This window comes from Vulpes lagopus, chromosome 18 (genome assembly GCF_018345385.1).
Source record: "Vulpes lagopus strain Blue_001 chromosome 18, ASM1834538v1, whole genome shotgun sequence".
Taxonomy (NCBI): Eukaryota; Metazoa; Chordata; class Mammalia; order Carnivora; family Canidae; genus Vulpes; species Vulpes lagopus.
In genome coordinates this window covers 29,586,440-29,606,662 of record NC_054841.1, presented here as the reverse complement: position 1 = coordinate 29,606,662, position 20,223 = coordinate 29,586,440, and the positions used below count along the sequence as shown (strand labels likewise).

The 20,223-nt window shown below is 46.9% G+C and overlaps 1 protein-coding gene across 5 annotated transcripts in view; it reads left to right on the top strand.

The window, feature by feature from the left end:
- UBOX5 (U-box domain containing 5) overlaps positions 1 to 17,157 on the top strand; it is a 42,271-nt gene extending 25,114 nt beyond the window's left edge. For 3 of the 5 annotated variants that reach the window (XM_041733102.1, XM_041733104.1, XM_041733103.1), the window contains exons 2-5: positions 8,108 to 8,202; positions 9,979 to 11,179; positions 13,302 to 13,463; positions 16,404 to 17,157. In XM_041733102.1, the coding sequence (XP_041589036.1) occupies positions 8,149 to 8,202; positions 9,979 to 11,179; positions 13,302 to 13,463; positions 16,404 to 16,612 (1,626 nt within the window). In that variant the 5' untranslated portion in view covers positions 8,108 to 8,148 and the 3' untranslated portion in view covers positions 16,613 to 17,157. The remainder of the gene's footprint in view (positions 1 to 8,107; positions 8,203 to 9,978; positions 11,180 to 13,301; positions 13,464 to 16,403) is intronic. The other 2 variants (XM_041733105.1, XM_041733106.1) reach the window with 2 other exon arrangements.
- The last annotated feature ends 3,066 nt before the right edge of the window (positions 17,158 to 20,223 follow it).

Sequence of the window (20,223 nt, the reverse complement as noted above, 5' to 3'; positions counted from 1 at the left end):
CTCTGTGACTATCATAAATAAATAAAAAATTAAAAAAAAAATTTTTTTTTTAAGACTGGGGATCCCTGGGTGGCTCAGTGGTTTAGCGCCTGCCTTTGGCCAAGGGCGTGATTCTGGAGTCCTGGAATCGAGTCCTGCATCAGGCTCCCTGCATGGAGCCTGCTTCTCCCTCTGCCTGTGTCTCTGCCTCTCTCTCTCAGATAAATAAATAAAATCTTAAAAAATATACATAAGACTACTAAAAAATATATATATACATAAGACTACTGCATATTGTTTATAGATACACACTTACCAATACTGATTTGAATGAGAGACACCAACTTCAGATTAGAGTTCACCTCTTGGTAAAAAAGGAAAGGAAATGGGAATAGTGATGATTTTTGTTGGTATCTTTTCAGTTTTGTCCTTAATACTGAAATGAGAAGCAAATGTGGCAGTGTTTATATCTGCTAAATCTAGGTAGTGGATATAAGAGTGTTTACTATATTCTTCTTTATCTGAAATATTTTGTTTAAAAAAAGGAAAAAAATCTTTGTAATGAAAATTGACTTGTGTCTTATCTGTTTATAAACCTGTATTATCTTGCTGTCTTTTAATGCTTCAATTATCTGGCTCCAGGCTACTTGTCTGAACTGCAGGACACTTTAGCCATGATCCATGGCCTTCAATTTATACTCAGATGCAGTCTCTCTTTTACTTAGATGCCAAATTTGGAAAAGAAGCTCTCATTTGTACATATTTACTAGAGTAAATGTATAAGTAAGTACTGTAAGTATTTGCAAGAGTTCAGGTAAACGGCCATTTCTCAGGCAGGGCTGAGGAGAGTCTTCCTGGGTGAGGCTGTCTGCATTTTCATATGTTGAACCATTCTTTTTTTCCGGATTAAGCATTAAGGCAGGAGGAACTTGACCTTAAAAGATCAGGGGTGTTGGAATCAGAGGTGATAAGATCACAGAAAGACCTTGATGGCAACCAGAGTCCTATAGAATCCTATAGTGTTTGGATATCACTATTTGTCAAAGAAACAGATACTATCATTTGTAATGTGTTTTAAAATAGTCTGTCACTTACATGGCACACTCATTTGTTTCAATTTGATCTCCAGTTTTTTATTTGTTTCAGTCACTTTTCTCCCCATTCTTATTATTAGTAGGCTTTTTTTTTAGGGGCACCTGGCTGGCTCAATAGAGCAAGCGACTATTGATCTTGGGCATGTGAGTTCGAGCCCTGCATTGAGCATGGAGATTACTTAAATAAAATGTTTAAAAAAAAAAAAAAGATTTAAAATGAAAAATAAAAAACCTTTATTTTTTAGAATGGTTTCCGGTTTACAGAGAAAGTGAGCAGATAATATGAAGAATTCCCATATACTTTTGCTTGCATGTCATTTCTTCTATTACTAACATCTTGCATTAGTGTGGTACATTTGTTATAATGGGTGAGCCAATATTAATACATTATTATTATTATTTTAAAGATTTTATTTATTTATTCATGGGAGACAGAGAGAGAGAGGCAGAGACAAAGGCAGAGGCAGAAGCAGGCTCCATGTAGGGAGCCCCACGCAGGGACTCAACCCCGGGACTCCAGGACCACGCCCTGGGCCGAAGGCAGACGCTAATCCACTGAGCCACCCAGGGATCCTCTTAATATGTTATTATTAACTGAAGTTCATAATTTACATCAAGGATCACTGTGTTGTTGATTCTGTGGATTTTGACAAATGCCTAATGTCACATATCTACCTAATATTACAATATCATACAGAATAGTTTCACCACCTGACCATTTCATTTTTATCTCTATATTCCAGTGCCTAGCATGGGGCTTATAAATGTTATATGAGTGTGCAATAATATCTCATCTAAAATTAGATATGAGCAATCAAATTCAGTAGAATTTGAAAAACATTTGAAGAACAATCTGCCACAACCAAATAGAGCCTATCCTAGGAATAAAAGGATGGTTTAAAATTAGAAACGTGCTATCTCTCATTAGTCTGTCAGATAAGAAAAATAATAAAACTCAATATATAGAGAAATTCAGAATTCAAAGCATATCCCTGATTTTCAAAAAAAAACTCTGAAAGTTAGAATGCTTTATTAACATAAAAAGAATATTTTAATTAGCATTATTTCAAAGATGATACACTGGAAGCATTTTCTAATGGAACAAAACAAGTATGGCAACTCTATTATTATTTCATATAATTCTGGAAGTTGTAGCTAATGATGTAAGATGAGAGAAGGATTACCATTTTGAGAAAGAGGCTCTAATTATTATTGAGATTATAGAAACCCCCCCCCCCCGCTGCAAAAAAAAAAACCTGAAAATCTGTTAAAATCAATTGGTTTAATAAGACAACTGAACACATCATAGGTACACAAGTGAAAAAGTTTCCTCTATATAGCAAAACTGGTTAGAAATATTAATGGGATAAAAGGATCCTATTAATAAATAGCCACCTTGGGGATCCCTGGGTGGCGCAGCGGTTTAGCGCCTGCCTTTGGCCCAGGGCGTGATCCTGGAGACCCGGGATCGAATCCCACGTCGGGCTCCCAGTACATGGAGCCTGCTTCTCCCTCTGCCTGTGTCTCTGCCTCTCTTTCTCTCTCTCTGTGTGACTATCATAAATAAATAAAAATTAAAAAAAAATAAATAGCCACCTTAACAAGAAATATGTTGGATATCTTAAGAAAAAAAGTCAAAATTGTACTAAGACAAAAATCGACTTGGGGCACCTGGGTGGCTCAGTGGTTAAGCATCTGCCTCAGGTTGGTTCCCTGGGTCCTGGGATCAAGTTCCACATCAGGCTCCCCATGGGGAGCCTGCTTCTCCCTCTACCTATGTCTCTACTTTCTCTGTCTCTCATGAATAAATGAATAAAATCTTTTTTAAAAAATTGACTTAAAAGATTTAAGATCTTTTGACTTTAAAGATTTTATTTATTTGAGAGAGCGAGTAAGAGAGCATGAGCAGGTTGGGGGGTTGTTGAGGCAGTGGGAGAGAGATAAGTAGACTTCCTGCTGAGCTGGGCTCCATCCTAGGAAACTGGGATCATGACCTGAGCCAAAGGGAGACACTTAATTGACTGAGCCACTCAGGTGCCCCAAGATTTTTATCTTAATATTATAATAGTAAAAAGTTGCCAGCAGACTAAATGTTTACCAAAAAGAATGATTTGTTAATTTTACTCTATCTTGTTCTATAATGATTTTAAGATAGTGTTCGTGATGTACATACATTATGACATGAAAATAACTGAAGAAACAACTTTTCCTAGTACTGAGACCAAAGAATTTTCTCATGGGTCTCAAAGAGAGGATATCATGCAGAGTAAAGAATGATCATCTTGATAACTTAAAAAAAGGAGCCAGCTTCCTAGAGGTGTTTCTTATGAAATTCCTTGCTACTGGGCCACACAGAAAGTGAATAGTTGATAAAGCTATTTGTGGTGGGGCCAGGAGTGTGGTGATGGTTGTGTATGGAATTTGTTTTTTGTTTTTTGTTTTTTTAAGATTTTATTTATTTACTCTGAGAGACAGATGCCCTGTGTATGGGAATTGAACATGAGATGTGAGTGAAATTCCTTGTGTTATTTGGTCCAGTATACAGCCCTGAGGAGCAGCCCAGTGGGAGGATACATTATAGAGACCAAAATTATGATTCCCAGCTGATGTGTCATGCCACCCTGGTATCCTATGAATTTTCAGATAGGCCACTAAATTTTTATTAGTGTGTTACATTTATCTTTGCTATAGCTGGGAATCCACATTGCTAAGGAGTGTGTCAAATGGTGGTGTGGGTTATGAGTGCAGCAGCCACCAAGAGGGCCAGGCAGGAAACTGCAGGTGCCACTTAGGCTCCCATTACAAAGAATTTAATGTGAATGGACTGAATAGTCTCTGTAAATATTCTCTCAAATTAGATTTTGGTAAGTGCTATCTTACCAAGAGAACAAGTAAGCTATGTCTGGTCAGATGTAAGTTCATATATGTTAATATTTGGCTAATGGTATTAACAACCTCTTACAAAGGAGGAGCCTCATGAGGAGCCTCATGAGGTAAGATGCTTGAATAGAGGGCTACCTTATCTAAAAAGAAAATTGAGTCTTAATGTTGGAAGGAGTAGTCAAAGTTTCCAAAATTCTACATTGTAGAGCATGGCTACATTAATTTAGGTTTGGGAGAATTGATTTTTTTTTTTTTAATTTTTATTTATTTATGATAGTCACACAGAGAGAGAGAGAGAGAGAGAGAGGCAGGGACACAGGCAGAAGGAGAAGCAGGCTCCATGCACCGGGAGCCCGATGTGGGATTCGATCCCGGGTCTCCAGGATTGCGCCCTGGGCCAAAGGCAGGCGCCAAACCGCTGCGCCACCCAGGGATCCCGAGGAATCTGCTTAAAGATTCTCTTCTTCTCTCCTGCCCCTCCACTTGAGTATGTGTTCTCTCCTTTGTCTCAAATAAATTTTAAAAATCTTTGAAAAAAGGTAAGTTCCTGGTAAATCCTTCAAGATAAATAGTATCCAGGTAGATAGTAACCAGAATGGTTTGGAAGGTTTAGAAGCTGGCTTTACTCTCTTTAAGCCACAGTGTCTTCATCTGCAAACTAAGGGTATTAGATTAGTATCCAATTGAAGGCTAACCAGTTAGTATGATTAAAACTGAATAAAACCCCTGGGGATCTCCTCTAGCCAGAGTTGTATGTGCCTTTCTAGCTGGAGTTGTGTTTTGCTACTAGAGGGTCCTTGTGTCATAACTCACTAGGAGTTGTTTGTGTTGGCTGAGACAAAGTGCAGATAAAACCTTGAAAATTGTCAAACCAATTGGAGGGACAGTCAGATTCTCCCCTCTCAGGTATCTAAAGAGGGATTTTTTTAAAGTTATGAGATAGCTGAAGGTTGGAAGCCCTTTGGCTTGCCCTCATCCTGGTCACCTCTCCAGTCCGACCGTGGGAACGAACAGGTGTCTGGTGAGAACTGAGCCAGGGTGGAAGGCAAAAGGCAGGGTGGTCCTCAGGGTGGTCACTTCTGGGCAACTTCATTTCACACTGCCATTTACAACTGAGTTGGGTCCTCAGATAATTTTGAAGGCTTTTCCCTTTGGCTTCCTACTCACAGGGAGCCCTTTATCATGCCTTCAAGAGGACGACCCCTGCCGGATTTATTCTGATCCTGGCGTTTCTCAGAGAAATTAACTTGTGATCTGTAGAATAAATGAAAGTTAGAAGCCCACCATGTGAAATGTGCCAAGAAGATACCAAGGAGATAGGAAGAAGATAAGGGTTAGTGAAGTCAGTGCCTCCCACTGGGAAATCAAGTCAGCACTTCAAGGGGACTGACAGTATTTGCCTGTAGGTTTGTTTTTGTCCGTAAAAGTTGGGGAGAGAAAAGGCCTAAGAAGTGGACAGCGAGGGACGCCTGGCTGGCTCAGTGGTTGGGCGCCTGCCTTCGGCTCGGGCCGTGATCCCGGGATCCAGGATTGGGTCCCACGCCGGGCTCCCTGCTTGGATCCTGCTTCTCCCTCTGCCTGTGTCTCTGTCTTTCTCTCAGTCTGTGTCTCTCATGAATAAATAAATAAATCTTTAAAAAAATATGGACATCGGGGTGGAGGCAATTGCGGACTAAGGGCCCTTTTATCTGACTAATCTCAACCACCTCTCATTATTTTGATGTTACAACACAGCTTCTGTCTCTTTGGTTGTTCTTACCAAAGCCTTGTCCCATCAGGACAAAAGCTCGGAGGAGAGGACTGCCTGCTGCAGTGCCTGACCTCGCCATTTGCTCAGGGCTAGCCCAGTTCTGCACTTGCACATCTATTATGTCACCGTCTGTGTCACTATCATCTGTTTTTCTTTGGCATTTTAGGCTGGCTTTTTCCAGGAGAAATGTTTTGTTTCCTTGTTCTGGGCTTTATATTCATTTTACTACTACTATGTTCAATTAAAGTTATTAGCTTAATTATGCATTTAAAAAAAAACAAAACAAAATAACAAGAAGCCACTGCCCTAATTGGGCAGGAGAATTGAGGGCAGTGCTACTCTGAATGTGCTCTGGTTTCCTGGCCAAGAGAGGCCATACAAGGGCCCTGAGAATATTTGCAGGCGCAATTCCTCATACACTCACTTCTGAGTTGTGGAGAACAAGGAAAATGTCAGAAGCCAGAGACATTGTTAACACAGTCTTCCCTGGGGGAAGAAAAATAATTCTTTAAGCTAGTCCATGTTGATTCCAGGCCAAATTTTAGAATATTCTGACAGAGAGATGACAAAGATGCCTCAAAAATGAAGTATTAAGAGTTTCAACACAGGTTCACAAAGAATAGGAAACTTTAGGCTTTTTAGGGTTTGGCTCAGGTTGTGATCTCTTGGGTCATGAGATCGTAAGAGGGTCTCCTCCCTCTGCCCCTCCCCCTGCTCATTCTCTCTTTCTCTGAAATAAATATATAAATCTTTTTAAAAATATATTATAGGATGCCCAAACCTAGCCTCTGCAAGTGGGTACCTACTGATCATTATAATACAGACCTCAGAGGGTGGCCCTGTCCCTTTTGGGCTAACAGTTTTTGTTGTCTTGTCTGCCAGATGGAAAAACATAGAATGGCTGGCTGACCTTACCCAAGGAGTTCAGAACCATTGGCAAGGACTGCCACTAGGAGGGATATTTCTGTGTCTTCCCTGCTTCTGTACAAAGAGTACCAAAGGCTGTTGGACATTGATCTTTGTTTTTCTTCCAGTTTTATTGTGCTATTAATTGACATATCATGTTGAATACATTTAAGTACCACATAATGATTTCAATATTTGTATATAATACAAAGTGCTTATCATGGTAAGTTTAAAATATCCATTACCTCACAGTTAATAGCTTTTTTCTTGTGATGAGATCTTTTTTTTTATTTTTTATTTTTTATTTTTTTGTGATGAGATCTTTTAAGTCTACTTTCAGCAGCCTTCAAATATACAATACGGTGTTGTAAACCATGCTGTACACTATGTCGCCAGAACATACTGGTACCTTTGACCATCTTCACCCATTTCCCCCAGCCTGGACATAGGTCATTGAATTACTGTTGGGATTATATGTCCTTTTAAGGTGCTTTCTAAGTCTAGATTTTCTGTTTCTGAATGACAGTGTTTTGGATTCTAATTGTTTTCGTTTTAATAAGAAAATGCAGGGATGTCTGGGTGGCTCAGCGATTGAGTGCCTGCCTTCAGCCCAGGGCATGATCCTGGAGTCCTGGGATCGAGTTCCACATCAGGCTCCCTGCATCGGGTCTGCTTCTCTCTCTGACTATGTCTCTGCCTCTCTCTCTGTGTCTCTCATGAAAAAATAAATGAAATCTTAAAGAAAATGCAATTGCGGGGCCCCTGGGTGGCTCAGTTGGTTAAGCGTCTACCTTCGGCTCGGGTCATTATCTCAGGGTCCTGGGATTGAACCCTGCATCAGGCTCTCTGCTCAGCGGGAGTCTGCTTCTTTCTCTCTCTCTTTCTGAGCTTTCTCACTCAAATAAATAAATAAATAAATAATTATTTAAAAGACAGAAAATGCAATTGCATTGGTAGCTGTTAAATGACAAAGATGCCTAGCACTGATTATTTTCTGTGACCTGTTCCTTTCAGAATCTCTGGCTGAGTAGTTCTGTTCTCTGAGCCCTGCCACTTTTGACCCTCTCTTTCCCATGGGGAGTCCCTTGCAGAGCTAACAGGCTCTTGCCTTCACTGGGTTCAGATATCAGCAGGAGAACCAGCAGTCCTGGCCAAACAGCTCAGGCTGCAAGAGAAAGCTCCTCTGTTGGGGTACCTGGCTGGCTCAATCTGGGGAGCATGGGACTTTTGATCGCAGGGTTGTGAGTTTGAGCCCCATGTTGAGGGTAGAGATGACTTAAATAAATAAAATTTTTTTAAAAAGTTCCTCTGCAATTTTCATTCTTCCCCAGCATCACGTACATGTACAATATGATGAGACTGTATGTAGACCATGACCATGGTGCATAGAAATCTTTGTTACCCTGTTTGATTCTCTTCGCTTGAAAATCAGCTCCTAAAAGTTTTAGAATTGAGCTGTAACTTGTCTAATACCAAGTTTTGTTTTTTATTGAAGGCTATTTCTGATGCTTGGAAGCTACCCTTTCAGCCACAAAGATGGTCATCAATCTTTGCCTCCCACAGTTCAGACCAAGAATTTATTGCAACAAGGTAAATAAAAAAGTATATGCACATAAATATACAATGGCTAGTTTTCACGTTTTTCCCCATTCCTGCCTGTGTATGTGGACTTACTTTGGACATAATGTGCTTTTACCTTCTCTGTTTTAGATCCCACCAGTGATACATAGGTAAGTATGGGTCAGGCCACACCTCTAGAATCATACAGCGCTGTTAGAAGGTGAGCTGTGGCTCATTTTCTGGAGGGTCTTACTCATTGTGCTCTTCTCTCTGATGATAAAATTTAATTCCACTCAAAGTCAGTGAAGGTAGAGATTCTCTCCCTGCTGTTCTTCCCCCTTACTTCTCATGCTAGAAATAATAGCTTGTATTTGTTATTTGGATTCCTTCTTTATTATTTGAATTAGACTGCTTCCCATTTTGTGCAAAGGAGGTTATCTTTGCACAGCTCGGAGCAAGGAGTAAGGAAACTGCAAGGGGGGAACTGAACCCTCCCCTAATTTGGACCTTATGCATTCAGCATACTATATCAAGTTCTTAGATTGTGAAACTAATTTCTGTCAACAGAGACACAAGTGCCCTCCACCCCTGGCTATGTGAAAAGAATATTCCCATGAAACCTTTTGTAAGGTGAAATGGCATGAAATGAAGAGTATCCCCTGCCTTCTGAAAGTTCACATTAGGCCACTTTACTTTTATGAAAGACCTACATTAGTGGTTAGTTTGATAATGACTTTTTTCTGTAAAGGTAAAAATTCTCTTTGGATTTCTTTTGGTTAGCAAAAACAAGTACTAATATAGGTCTTCGGTAAAAGCAAAGTGATGTGATGTGAACTTTCAGATGGGGTGGGGAGTACCTGTATCTTAAAATCTCTACAAGTTATAACAGATTTTAGAAATATTGGAGGGGTGTGCCTGGGTGGCTTACTCAGTTAAGCATCTGCCTTCAGCTCAGGTCATGATTCCAGGTCATGATCCCATGATTAAGTCATGATCCCCCTCCCTCAAAAAAGAAATATTACAAGAGGAAAAAGTTACATTCCCACTCCATAATATAATCACTATTCTAGATTTCCCAGTCTTTTGTGGTCCTTGTTTCTGAACACTTTTTTTTTTTAACCAAGATCTGTCACTCATAGATTTACAAGAAGATTGTTCATTGGCCTTGCTAGGGAACCTGTTACAATTTATAGAGTTAAGAACTTTATCTTTTTTAAATATTTTATTTAAAAAATTATTTATTTATTTATTTGAGAGAGAGAGAGAGAGAACAAGCAGGAGGAGAGGCAGAGGGAGAAGGGGGAGCAGACTCTCCGCTGAGCAGGGATCCTGATGCAGGACTCTATCCCAGGACTGTAGGATCATGACCTGAGCTGAAGGCAGATGCCTAACCAATTGAGCTGCCCAGGTGCCCCCAAATTAAGAACTTTAAGGGGCACCTTTGTTTTCCCCTAAATCTCTATGGTTTCATCCTCTGAAATAAAAAACCACTAGTATATCTGCCCTTTTTTCTCAGAGTCATTATTTTGAAGGGATTTTTGGTTGGGTTGAGCAGAGTTTTGTTGCTCATATTTTTTAAGGATGGGTCATACTTGGGAACAAGTTGCTTTGACCTGATCTTGAGTGTCTACCCTTCAAAAAAAAAAAAAAAAAACAAGAGAATTTGATGTAATAGAGGACATTTTAAATGAGGAACTTAAGACTTTCTTTAAATAATTTTCTTAGAAGTGGCAAGTTCTTGAAAACTAGTTGTCTTCATTTGGATCTCATCAAATGAATGCATCTCCTATTTGTCATTAACTCTAGATATCAGCTGATGGTTATGAAGTAGAAAATCTCATCTCTGAAGACCTCACAAAGAGAAGTCATGGTTTTAGGACAGAGTATTTCATTAAGCCACCGGTCTATGTGACAGTTTCCTTTCCCTTCAGTGTGGAAATCTGTAGGATTAACATAGACCTCACAGCTGGGGGAGGCCAGAATGTCACTGGCCTGGAAATGTACACATCTGCCTTATCCAGCAGAGCATCTTGGAATGCCTCCGAGTGCCGAACCCTGGGCCCAGCTGAGCCGGCCATCCCGGATAAGGAGGCATTCACCTTGGTAGGCAAAGTCTTACTGAAAAACCAGAGCCAGGTGGTGTTTAGTCACAGGGGCTTCAAGGCCAGGCCACCTTTTGGCCCAATGGAAGCCACACTGCCCTCTCCTGCGGTTGTGGCCCAGGAGCTCTGGAATAAAGGGGCTCTTTCCCTCAGCCACGTGGCCCATCTCAAGATCTGTATCACCCACGTGACAGGCAGTGGTATCCCTTGCATCAAACGATTGGAAGTGTGGGGTCAGCCAGCTAAAACCTGCTCTCAGGAGGTGATAGATAGTGTCATGCTGGTTGCCTCCGAGAGCCTCCCTCAGGACTTGGCTCTGCAGGCTCCTGCCTTGCCCATGGAGAGTGACTGCGATTCTGGGGCCCTGCCTGAGCACCAGCAGGCCCCCACCAGCCTGCAGGAGCTGGCTGAGGTAATTCAAGATGTGCCCGAGGAGTTCCTGGACCCCATCACCCTAGAGATCATGCCTTGCCCAATGCTGCTGCCCTCGGGCAAGGTCATTGACCAGAGCACATTGGAGAAGTGTAACCGCAGCGAAGCCACTTGGGGCCGAGTGCCCAGCGACCCTTTCACGGGGGTCGCCTTTACTCCGCACTCCCAGCCCCTGCCTCACCCCTCCCTGAAGGCCCGGATCGACCATTTCCTGCTCCAGCACTCTGTTCCTGGCTGCCATCTGCTTGGGAGAGCACAGACTGCATTGGCAGTGACGCCTTCTTCCATTGCTCTGCCGTCTCGGAAAAGGAAGATGGAGCAGCCCGAACACCCCCCAGACGGTAGCCTTGGTATCAGTGCTTCCGGTTTTTCTACCACGAGTCTTCTGGTCTCACCCACTACCTCAGAGCACACCACCAAGAAAATGAAAGCTGCCAGCGAGCTTGGGCTGACGCATATGGACTGCTCAACAGGTATTCCACGTCCTACGTCCATGTCCTATGTCATCCCTATGCTTCCCAGGCGACAGTTGGCACTGTTGCCCTGTGCTTTATGCTTTGCCACCTTAAATTACCCCCAAATATACTGGCTTAGAGCACCATACATGCATGCTCTCATAGCTTCTCTGGTCAGGAATGTGGGCATGGTTTGGCTGGGTCACCTGCTTCTGGGTCTTCCGCAGCCACACTCAGTGTGGCTGGGCCCGCAGCCCCCTTACACCTTGCCTGGAGAAGGATTCACTTGCTAGCTCACTCCTGTGATTGTTACAGGATTCAGTTCCTGGCTGAATTGTCGTGCTGAGGGTCTCTCTTCCTTGTTGGCTGGTGGCCAGAGTGTGTCCTCAGCTCCTTGCTGTGTGGGCCTCTTGAGGGCAGCACATAACATGGTAGCTGTGTACACCAGGGCGTGTGCAAACAAGGTGGAAGTCACGGTTTTGTATAACCCACTTGTGGAGGTGACATCCATCATTTTTGCTATATTCTATTAGAAGCAAGTCACTGAGTCCAGCCCATACCCTAGGGGAGGGGAAACCCAAGGCATGGGTATCTGGAGATGGGTCCCATGGGGAGCCATTTCAGACACTCCCACACCATTGATTCTTATTTTATTTAGTGGTGGTTTTTATATTTGTTTTTGTCTAGGATAGGTGGTTTAATTTTGTCTCATGCCTTTTCAATGTCAATGGAGGTGATACTATGATTTTTCATCCTTAGATCTTTTAATGTGAGAAAATACATTAGTAGGCTTCTTAATATTGAGCCAGTCTTAACATTCCTGGAAGAAACTCCATTTGGTTATGCTTCTTTTAATATTCAGCTTGGCTCTGTTTACAGCATTTTATTCTGGATAAATAATTTGGACTGTTGTGTATGTATGTATATGTGTATGTATGCATGTATACATGGGCAGATGCCATCTTTGGTCATGTTTTGTTATCAAAGATTTATTTGCTCCATAAGAAGAATTAGGAAATTTTCCTTAACTAAATTTTAGAACAATAGCATTAGAATCATTTACTCTCTTAAATATTTGGTAGAATTTACCCATGATTGTCCAAGCCTGGTGCTTTTTGGAGGTAACTCTTTGACACTTTTTCTTTTATGAAAATTAGTCTCAGTTTTATCATTCTTTTAATTTCCTCTCATACTTTAAAAACCCTATACAAATAGTATGCTTAAAGGTTACATGTGGTTTTGAGTATAAGTTTTCATTAACATGACCCTTGGAAACTTCTGGAAGCAACTGAGGTGCCATGGGGTGAGACAAGGAAAGGGTCCTTAGACCCTGATGTCTGGGAGGTCTCCGGTGGTGTTGGCCTTGGCAGATTTGTTGGTGACATAGCACTGTGCTGTCCTGTGCTTCGAGGCCCAGAGCAAGTCCTACAAACTGTAGACAAAATGTTCTACTCCCTCCTTTGGGGCAGTTTGGTGAGCCTTGCTACCAGGCAGGTCTCTGGGTTCTTTCTGGGACAGCCTCCCCCCTCCCCCATTGCCTTCACCCTCAGCCCCCTGCTCGGCTTTCTGTGGACCACACAGAGAAGGTCCCTTAGGTCCTGGAATAGGCGGGGTGCGGTCTTTGCTACTCACTCAGTAACGACCACTTTGCTTTACTCAGCAGGAGAGAGAGAGAGCACACAGAGGCCCAGAGGTGCAGGCCAGCAGCTTTGCGAGGTGTGGGGAGCCCAGAAGGGAGAAGGTGGGGAGAAGTTGCTGGTGAGGGAGTGGATAGGGAGCAAGGGCTCAAAGCTGGGCGTAGGCCCAATCATTTCCTTGGCCTGCAGGACCTGCCTAAAGTAGGGTGCAGTTCTGCAGGCTAGCCACCAGGTGGCCCAAGCCTGCTCGGCAAACTGTCCAGGAGCAGGAAAGCAAGAGCAGGGCGCAGGAGCCCTGAGAGCCGTGTGGATGGGTCTCCAGAGCCTTCACTGTTGGTGTTCTGTCATCACAATCCACTAGTGGACGTTAGGGAGGAGTTTCTGTACACTTGTGCCCATTTAGAGCTGGAAGTACTGTTCTCGTAGTCCTCCAAGGACATATGGCTTGGTCTTCTCTTTTGCTGAACCTCTCTGGATATTGTGGTCTGTGCGTCTCTTATCAGATCCAGTGTCCCATGAGCAGAAGCTGTCACAAAGCTTGGAAGTTGCCTTGACGTCGACCCTCGGCTCCATGCCCTCTTTCACAGCTCGGCTGACCAGGGGACAGCTCCAGCACCTGGGCACGAGAGAAAGCTGCACCTCCTGGAGGCCAGCCACTGGCTCGGGTAACCAGGGCCCCCTCTGTCTCCTGGGAGCCCTGGAATGGGAGGCTGGGCCACGCATCCAGGGTTCTGCGGACCGCCATGCCCAGCCTCCTTCTGGAAAGAGAACCAGTCTCTTTCCTTCTCCAGGGAGAGTTGAGGGGTTCCTGTCACTTCACAAGAAGGACTTTCTTTAGTTAAGTCTTAGTAATTCTGTAGACTTAGAGCTTGGCAGCTCTGTGGTGTTTCTGGTAAGATCTAATTGTTCTGTCCTGAGAACTTTTGTTTGTTTCTCCTTCGTTTAGTTTTCGGATCTAGTCTGTCTCCCATCTGACACTTGGGTTGTTGATTTTATATAACTGGGGTTGTCCTCTTCATCCCTTCCTGTCAACATTGTTACTGGTGTTTCGGCAAAGAACTGGGGCAGCTTACTGAGCCAGTTTTTGTCTCCCTTGAATCTGGGACTACATTAGACGATAGAATCAATTACGATGCAAAGTGAGAGAACCTGCTGGAATGCTGGGGCAGTTTTTACAAAATGAAGCCTGAAGGAGCTCATGATAAGGTGTATGCTCCGTTCCTGTTGCCCATCCAAAGCCAGGCTGTTCTCTTATCTGGATCCCGGGCCATCTTACCTCTTCTGCTTCTCATCCCCACCTCCCTAGCTCTCTGATTATGTTTCCACCCTGGCAAGCCCCAAGAACCTTCTTGTCCAGGTGACCAGTTGTTTCCATAGACTCCAAGCCCAGTAGTCGCTCACCCTCTCAGCAGTATCTGATGCATCTAGCCAGCACTCCTTCCCGAAAGGCCTTCCCTCTTGGCCTTCCAGAGGGTACATTCTTTTTCTGTATATTTTCACCATCCCTTTGCAGTTTTCACTGCTGACTCTTTCTTCTGTTCCAGACTCTGGTCCTGGACCCTCTTCTCTGTCCTCTGTTATCCTAGCAAGAGCCTATCGGACAGTGACTATCCATGCTCACCTGTAACTCCTTCTTCTCCTGGGAGCTCAGATCCCAACTTCCCTGACAGCTGCCTGGCTACCCCCAAGTGGGAAACCCATGGATGTATCTTAAGTGAAATTCTAATTTAGGGATGCCTGGGTGGCTCAGCAATTGAACATCTGCCTCTGGCTCAGGTCATGATCCTGGGGTCTTGGGATCAAGTCCCATATCCGGCTCCCTGCAGAGCGTCTGCTTCTCCCTCTGCCTATGTCTCTGCCTCTCTCTGTGTCTCTCATGAATAAATAAATAAAATCTAAAAAAAAATTCTAACTCAGAACTACAAACACCTTCCAGAGATTTCTCCCACCTCCCATAATGCCATTGCGGATAAAGAACAGCATCTTCTATCCTCTGGTCAGGCCTCTAAAGTGTATATCATCTTTGATTTCCTTCAACATTCCTTTTTTTTTAAGATTTTATTTATTCATGAGAAACAGAGAGAGAGGCAGAGACATAGGCAGAGGGAGAATCAGGCTCCTCACAGGGAGCTCAGTGTGGGACTCGAACCCAGGACTCTGTGATCACGCCCTGATCCAGCATTCCTGGCTTCAGCATTCCTGATATCCGTTCACCCTCACGTCCTGCTGGTGTTCCTCCAGAGTGGACCTCAGAGTGTTCTTCTCTGCTGCCACCTGGCCCCAGCTCCTGAGCTGTGTCCCTGGCCTCTTGGAGCAGTCCTGCTGCCCCCTGGCAGCCACCCTTGCCAGTCACTCACAGGGGCCAGAGGGATCTTCTTATGCTATCAACCAGCTTGTGGCACTGCACTTCTTAGATGCCTCCTCGGGCATTGATTGAACTTGGAATAAAATCTAAACTCCCACTGCTATGAAGTCCTGTGCCATGCCTCAGCCTGCCCCCCTTTGTAGTCTCACCTGAGAAGCCAGTCTCATATGTCACACCTCTGTTTCCTGTCTTTCTTTAATGGACCAGCCATTCTCTTGGTTTGGTTTGGTTTAGTTCTGGACCAATTCTTTGTACTCGCTGTCCCTTTCTTTCTGCATGGCTGGTCTCTTTCTTCCTCCCAGGAGGCCACCCTTGCCCTTTCCAGATGGGTGTGGACTGGGGAAAAGAGGCCCCAAGAGAAGGAAGTACAGCAGGTACAGCTTGGGAAGGTGGTGGCAGGTCTTGGCCACTGTGGCCCTCATCCAGGGAGCCCAGCGCAAAGCAGGGAACGAGAGTGCCAGTGGCATGGGAAGGAGATTGGCAGGTCAGGAGGAAGGCTGCCGGGCTGAAGAGAAGCAGGTGCCAGGCTCAGCGGGCAGGTCTGCTGCAGACAGACCTCAGCCTTGCCCCAACCTCTGGTGCCCTCCTTCCTCCGCTGACGTACCCAACCCTGCTGCACTTGACCACTCTCAGCTTTTTTTTTTTTTTTTTTTTAAGATTTTATTTATTTATTCACCAGAGAGAGAGAGAGAGAGAGCGAGCGCAGAGACACAGGCAGAGGGAGAAGCAGGCTCCATGCAGGAAGCCCGACGTGGAACTCGATCCCGGGTCTCCAGGATCAGGCCTTGGGCTGATGGTGGCGCTAAACCACTGAGCCACCCGGGCTGCCTCCACTCTCAGCTTTTGCCTTTTCTTGTGGCACCTCGCCTTTCTTGTAGTTTGTTGTCAGGATGGGCTTTTGCCCCACTCTGACCCTGCCAGCCTGTCCCAGTGGAAAGTAAGTCCTGCTCAGAGACCAGGAGGAAGGGCTCAGTGTGGCCCACCTGCCCTCAGAAGCCAGCGTTTCTTGAGCACTCATTAGAGCACCAAGATTTGATAATTGAGGGGAGGCCTCCTAGGTCTCCATACTTCCAGATCAGCCAGAAGGCGCCTCAGGAGAGATAAAGCCAGGCTGCTGCAGGGATGGAGGGTAGGGAAGCTAGTTGTCCCACTCCAGGCATAGGCCCTGCCATCAGGATGGAGCCTGCACTGGGGGGCAGCTTTCCCTAACCTTGGCCTATTTTCCTCCCTGATTTACCAGAGCAGCCTGGGAGCATCCCAGGCCCCGAATGCGCCTCCTGCAAAAGAGTGTTCTCTCCGTACTTCAAAAAGGAGCCTGTGTACCAGCTTCCCTGTGGCCACCTGCTATGCCGGCCCTGCCTGGGTGAGAAGCAGCGCTCCCTGCCTGTGGCCTGCACAGCCTGCCAGCGGCCGTTCGCCAGCCAGGACGTACTGCGGGTCCACTTCTGAGTGACCAGCCTCAACCCAAGAAGACCCATCGAGGGGAGTAGCTGAGGGAGTGGGGGGGTCAGGGTCCCCTGAGGGCTGGCCAGATCCCAAGCACAGAGGGGCCCTTTCTTCCCCATGGGCTTTTTCCCTCTGTCTCCTTCCACAGTGTAGCACATGGGCCTGAGTCGGGGTAGGAGGGGGCACTCCACTCCTGCTCAAGTGGCACTAGGATAACAAAGCCATAGTCTGGGCCGGGAGGGATGGAGGACATATTCCTGCCCTCCCAGGCCTCCCTGCCTCCCCCGCCCCGCCCCGCCCCACCAGAGCCCAGGGCCTTTTAGAGCCGGCCCCACCCTGCTGGCACCCACCCCAGTCCTGCAGGGCAGATGCAAGTGGAGCACCACAGACCATGGCTCTGGATCTCAAAGACCGCCTCTGCCTTCAGTGTCATCCATGAGGGCTCCATGGCGGGGCTGTGGATGAATGACTCAGTTCCCGACTGGCAGGCCACTCTGAGCCTTAATAAAGCGATGGTTGACGTCTACTGTGGGCTTCCTCCTGACAAAGTGCCTGTCTGTGTCATACTGCTGTCCCCCACCGGCACCCACACAATGTGGGGCTGTCACAGGGCAACCTTAAGTGGCCACGACAACCCTGTCAGGCGACAATTGAGGTCAGTGGCCTGAAGGGATGAGAAGTCACATTTCCAGATGCATCTGCCGCATGAGGATTTGCATGTGGGCGTGCATGTGAGTGGGGGGGCCTGAGTGTCCTCCCTGAGGCCAGCTCACATGGGGCTGGGGCTGCACTGCATTCAGCCCAGCCGGCTGCAGCTGCGCTGCCCTCTGACGGGGACAGAGCTTTCCCCACCCAGCCTGTTTCAGGAGGAGTACTTAAACAAGTAGGCTGCATTCTTTTCATTCAGAATTTAGTTTATGGAGTCCCAGAGAGAAACTATTCCTACAACTGTTTACTGTGTGGAAAAGATTCTAGTCGCTGGAACATTGTCCTCATGTGAGAAAGCACACCGGGATCTTTCCCGCTCCCTTGTGAGTAGGTCAGGCAGGGACCAGCACCTGTGGATAGGCCCTGGGGCCTCCAGCCGCCTGTTCTCCCCTAGCTCCTAGGGGAGCTAGGCCTGCCACCTCCTCTGCACTCCAGGGGGACCCCAGGGAACCCCCCAGGGACTACCCCCCCCCCCCCAGGGACCATCCTTCGGCTGGTGGGAAAGAAGGAAGCTTAGGAAAACCTCTGATTCTTGGATTCCAGTCCAGACCCAGGAATTTAGAGATCTGCAGGTGGGGTTAGAGCTTCCTAGGAGATTTGTGTGTCCCCAAAGGAAATTCCCATCTTCTGCCGCTCTGTAGCGCTTCCCTTGACACAACATCACCTGGGACTTGGGGGTCTGCACTGGTGGGCTTTCCTCTTAGCTCCTGTGTGCTCTTTGGCTTTAAAGGTCTGGGCCAGTCCAGACTCTTGCCTTATCCTCATGGCATCCTTGTAAGAAAAGCTCCACTTAGCATTTGTAGCAAAATCACCACGGGGGCCCAGGGGAGGGTACCTGTCATCAACCTGTCATGGCCTCGGGGTAGCTTAGAGGGTGGGAACCCTTCTCTCTGGCCATCCGGGCCATCCCGTCCACCCCATCCCAGGGAGTCAGAGACAGCTGTTTCCAGCCTGGGGTCTACATAAGGCACAATCAGATATGACCAGAGCTGCCTCCCCTTCTATGGAGGAGCCTGGTGATCTGCATTTCAAATTGGCTCCTGCTCCCCAGATGGCCCTGGGGAGAAACCTGGCTTGGGAGCCACTGGGGTAGACAGTTCTGTCCTATGACCAAGGGGAGCCCCACCACATCCTTGGAAATACATCCCTTTTTATCTCACTTTTTTTTTTAAGTTGTACACCCAACATGGGGCTTGAACTCATGACCTCAAGATCAAGAATCACATGCTCTACTGACTGAGCCAGCCCGGTGCCCCTTTATGTTTATTCTAAAGAGTCCCCCAAAAGGATGTGATCTTTTACCACCTTTGCCAGAAACAACACTAAGCAGGGCTACACTGTTTGTCTCCCCTAGAAAATGGGAATAACAGCGCTCTTGCTGCCAACGAGGCTCAAAGGGCGGTTTATTTCTCAGCGGCGCCCCGGAGCCAGGCCCAGGGCAGCTGGCCAGAACATGGCGTGGACCCCAGGGGCTCTGAGACGACTCAGGTCCGCGGAGCCTTGATGTGGCCTGCCGCCCCCTCGCCCGCTGCAGGTCCCATGGGGCACACGTCCTCCTCTTTCCTCCATCGTGTGCTCAACACCATGCCCATTTGGGGTGCGCAGCCCTGGGCCCTCCGAGAGTAGGGTGCTGAGCCCCAAATCTCCATCCCCGAGATGCAGGGCGACCTGGCATCCCGGCCGTCCTCCCTGCGGGGCGAAGGCCTCAGTCCTTGGCCACTCTGTGGCCCAGCTGGGGGACTGGGCCAGCTCGCTCAGGGCTGTGGCCCGCCAGCCCCGGGAGCAGTGGGCGGGAGGGCCACTCAGAAGAAGTCCTGAAGGTAGAAGAAGTAGAAGAACCAGACGGCTAGGAAGAAGATGAGCATCTGCTCGGTGCTCACGGAGTACTCCATCTCCTGGCAGCCGGGCCGCAGGGCCCCGCAGCACCTGGGTCCCCGAGCCCCGGGCCGCACTGCGGCCTCCCGAGGGTCTCCAGCTCGAGGCCGCCCCGCCGCCAGGAGCTTTTCCATCCCCCAGGAGACCAGTCCTCAGCCGCAGGGGTTGCTGTAAGTAGGTCTGCAGACAAAGCCACCTGCCCTGGAGGAAGCTGCCGCTGCTTGCCTCCCGCCTGGCCTGCAGGGTTGTAATACTGGGCCGGCTGCCATTGTGAGGGCTGTGGGCAGGGCGGGGCACCGCACCCCCCTCCCTCAGAGGTGCCCCCCCACCCCCATCCTCTCCCCACAACCACCACCCCGCCCCTCAGCCTGCACTGGCCCACTGGGCCCCCAGCCCGCTTGTTCTGGCAGGATCTTTCCTTCCAGTTCTAGGCTGAAAGGGGCTGGCTGGGTTGGGAATCAGCCAAAGATGCTCTGCCAGCCACCAGTGGCAGAGGCCGTACCCGAGGCTCCACCCCGCGGTAATGCCTTCCCTGTTACAAAGAAGTGCCATGGTCCACAGGAGTGACAAGATCTCCAGAGTGGCACAGTAAGGATGAAGGAAGGAGAGGCAGCCTGGTGGCTGCTGGCAAGTTTTCTCCACTGAGATTTGTGCCAATAGCAAGATGATGCTACTCATAACCATGTTATCAAGATGTGACCACACAAACATTTGGATACCCTCCCCTTTACAGTATCTTTCTAAAAGGGAAAAGAAAAAGTGTATGTGTATGCTGTGTGGTTCTGTTGCCTGCTCATTCCCTTAGCATTTTTTTCATGGACATTTGCCCTTTTAAATCTTAAAAAAAAAAAAAAAAAAAGAGAGAGAAGAAAAGAAAAGGGGATGGCTGAGAACCTGGGAGTGAGGAAAACCCTCTTCATTCAAAATCCAGGTAAGTGGGATGCCTGGGTGGCTCAGTGGTTGAGCATCTGCCTTTGGCTCAGGGCATGATCCTGGGATCCAGGATCGAGTCCCACATCGGGCTCCCTTCA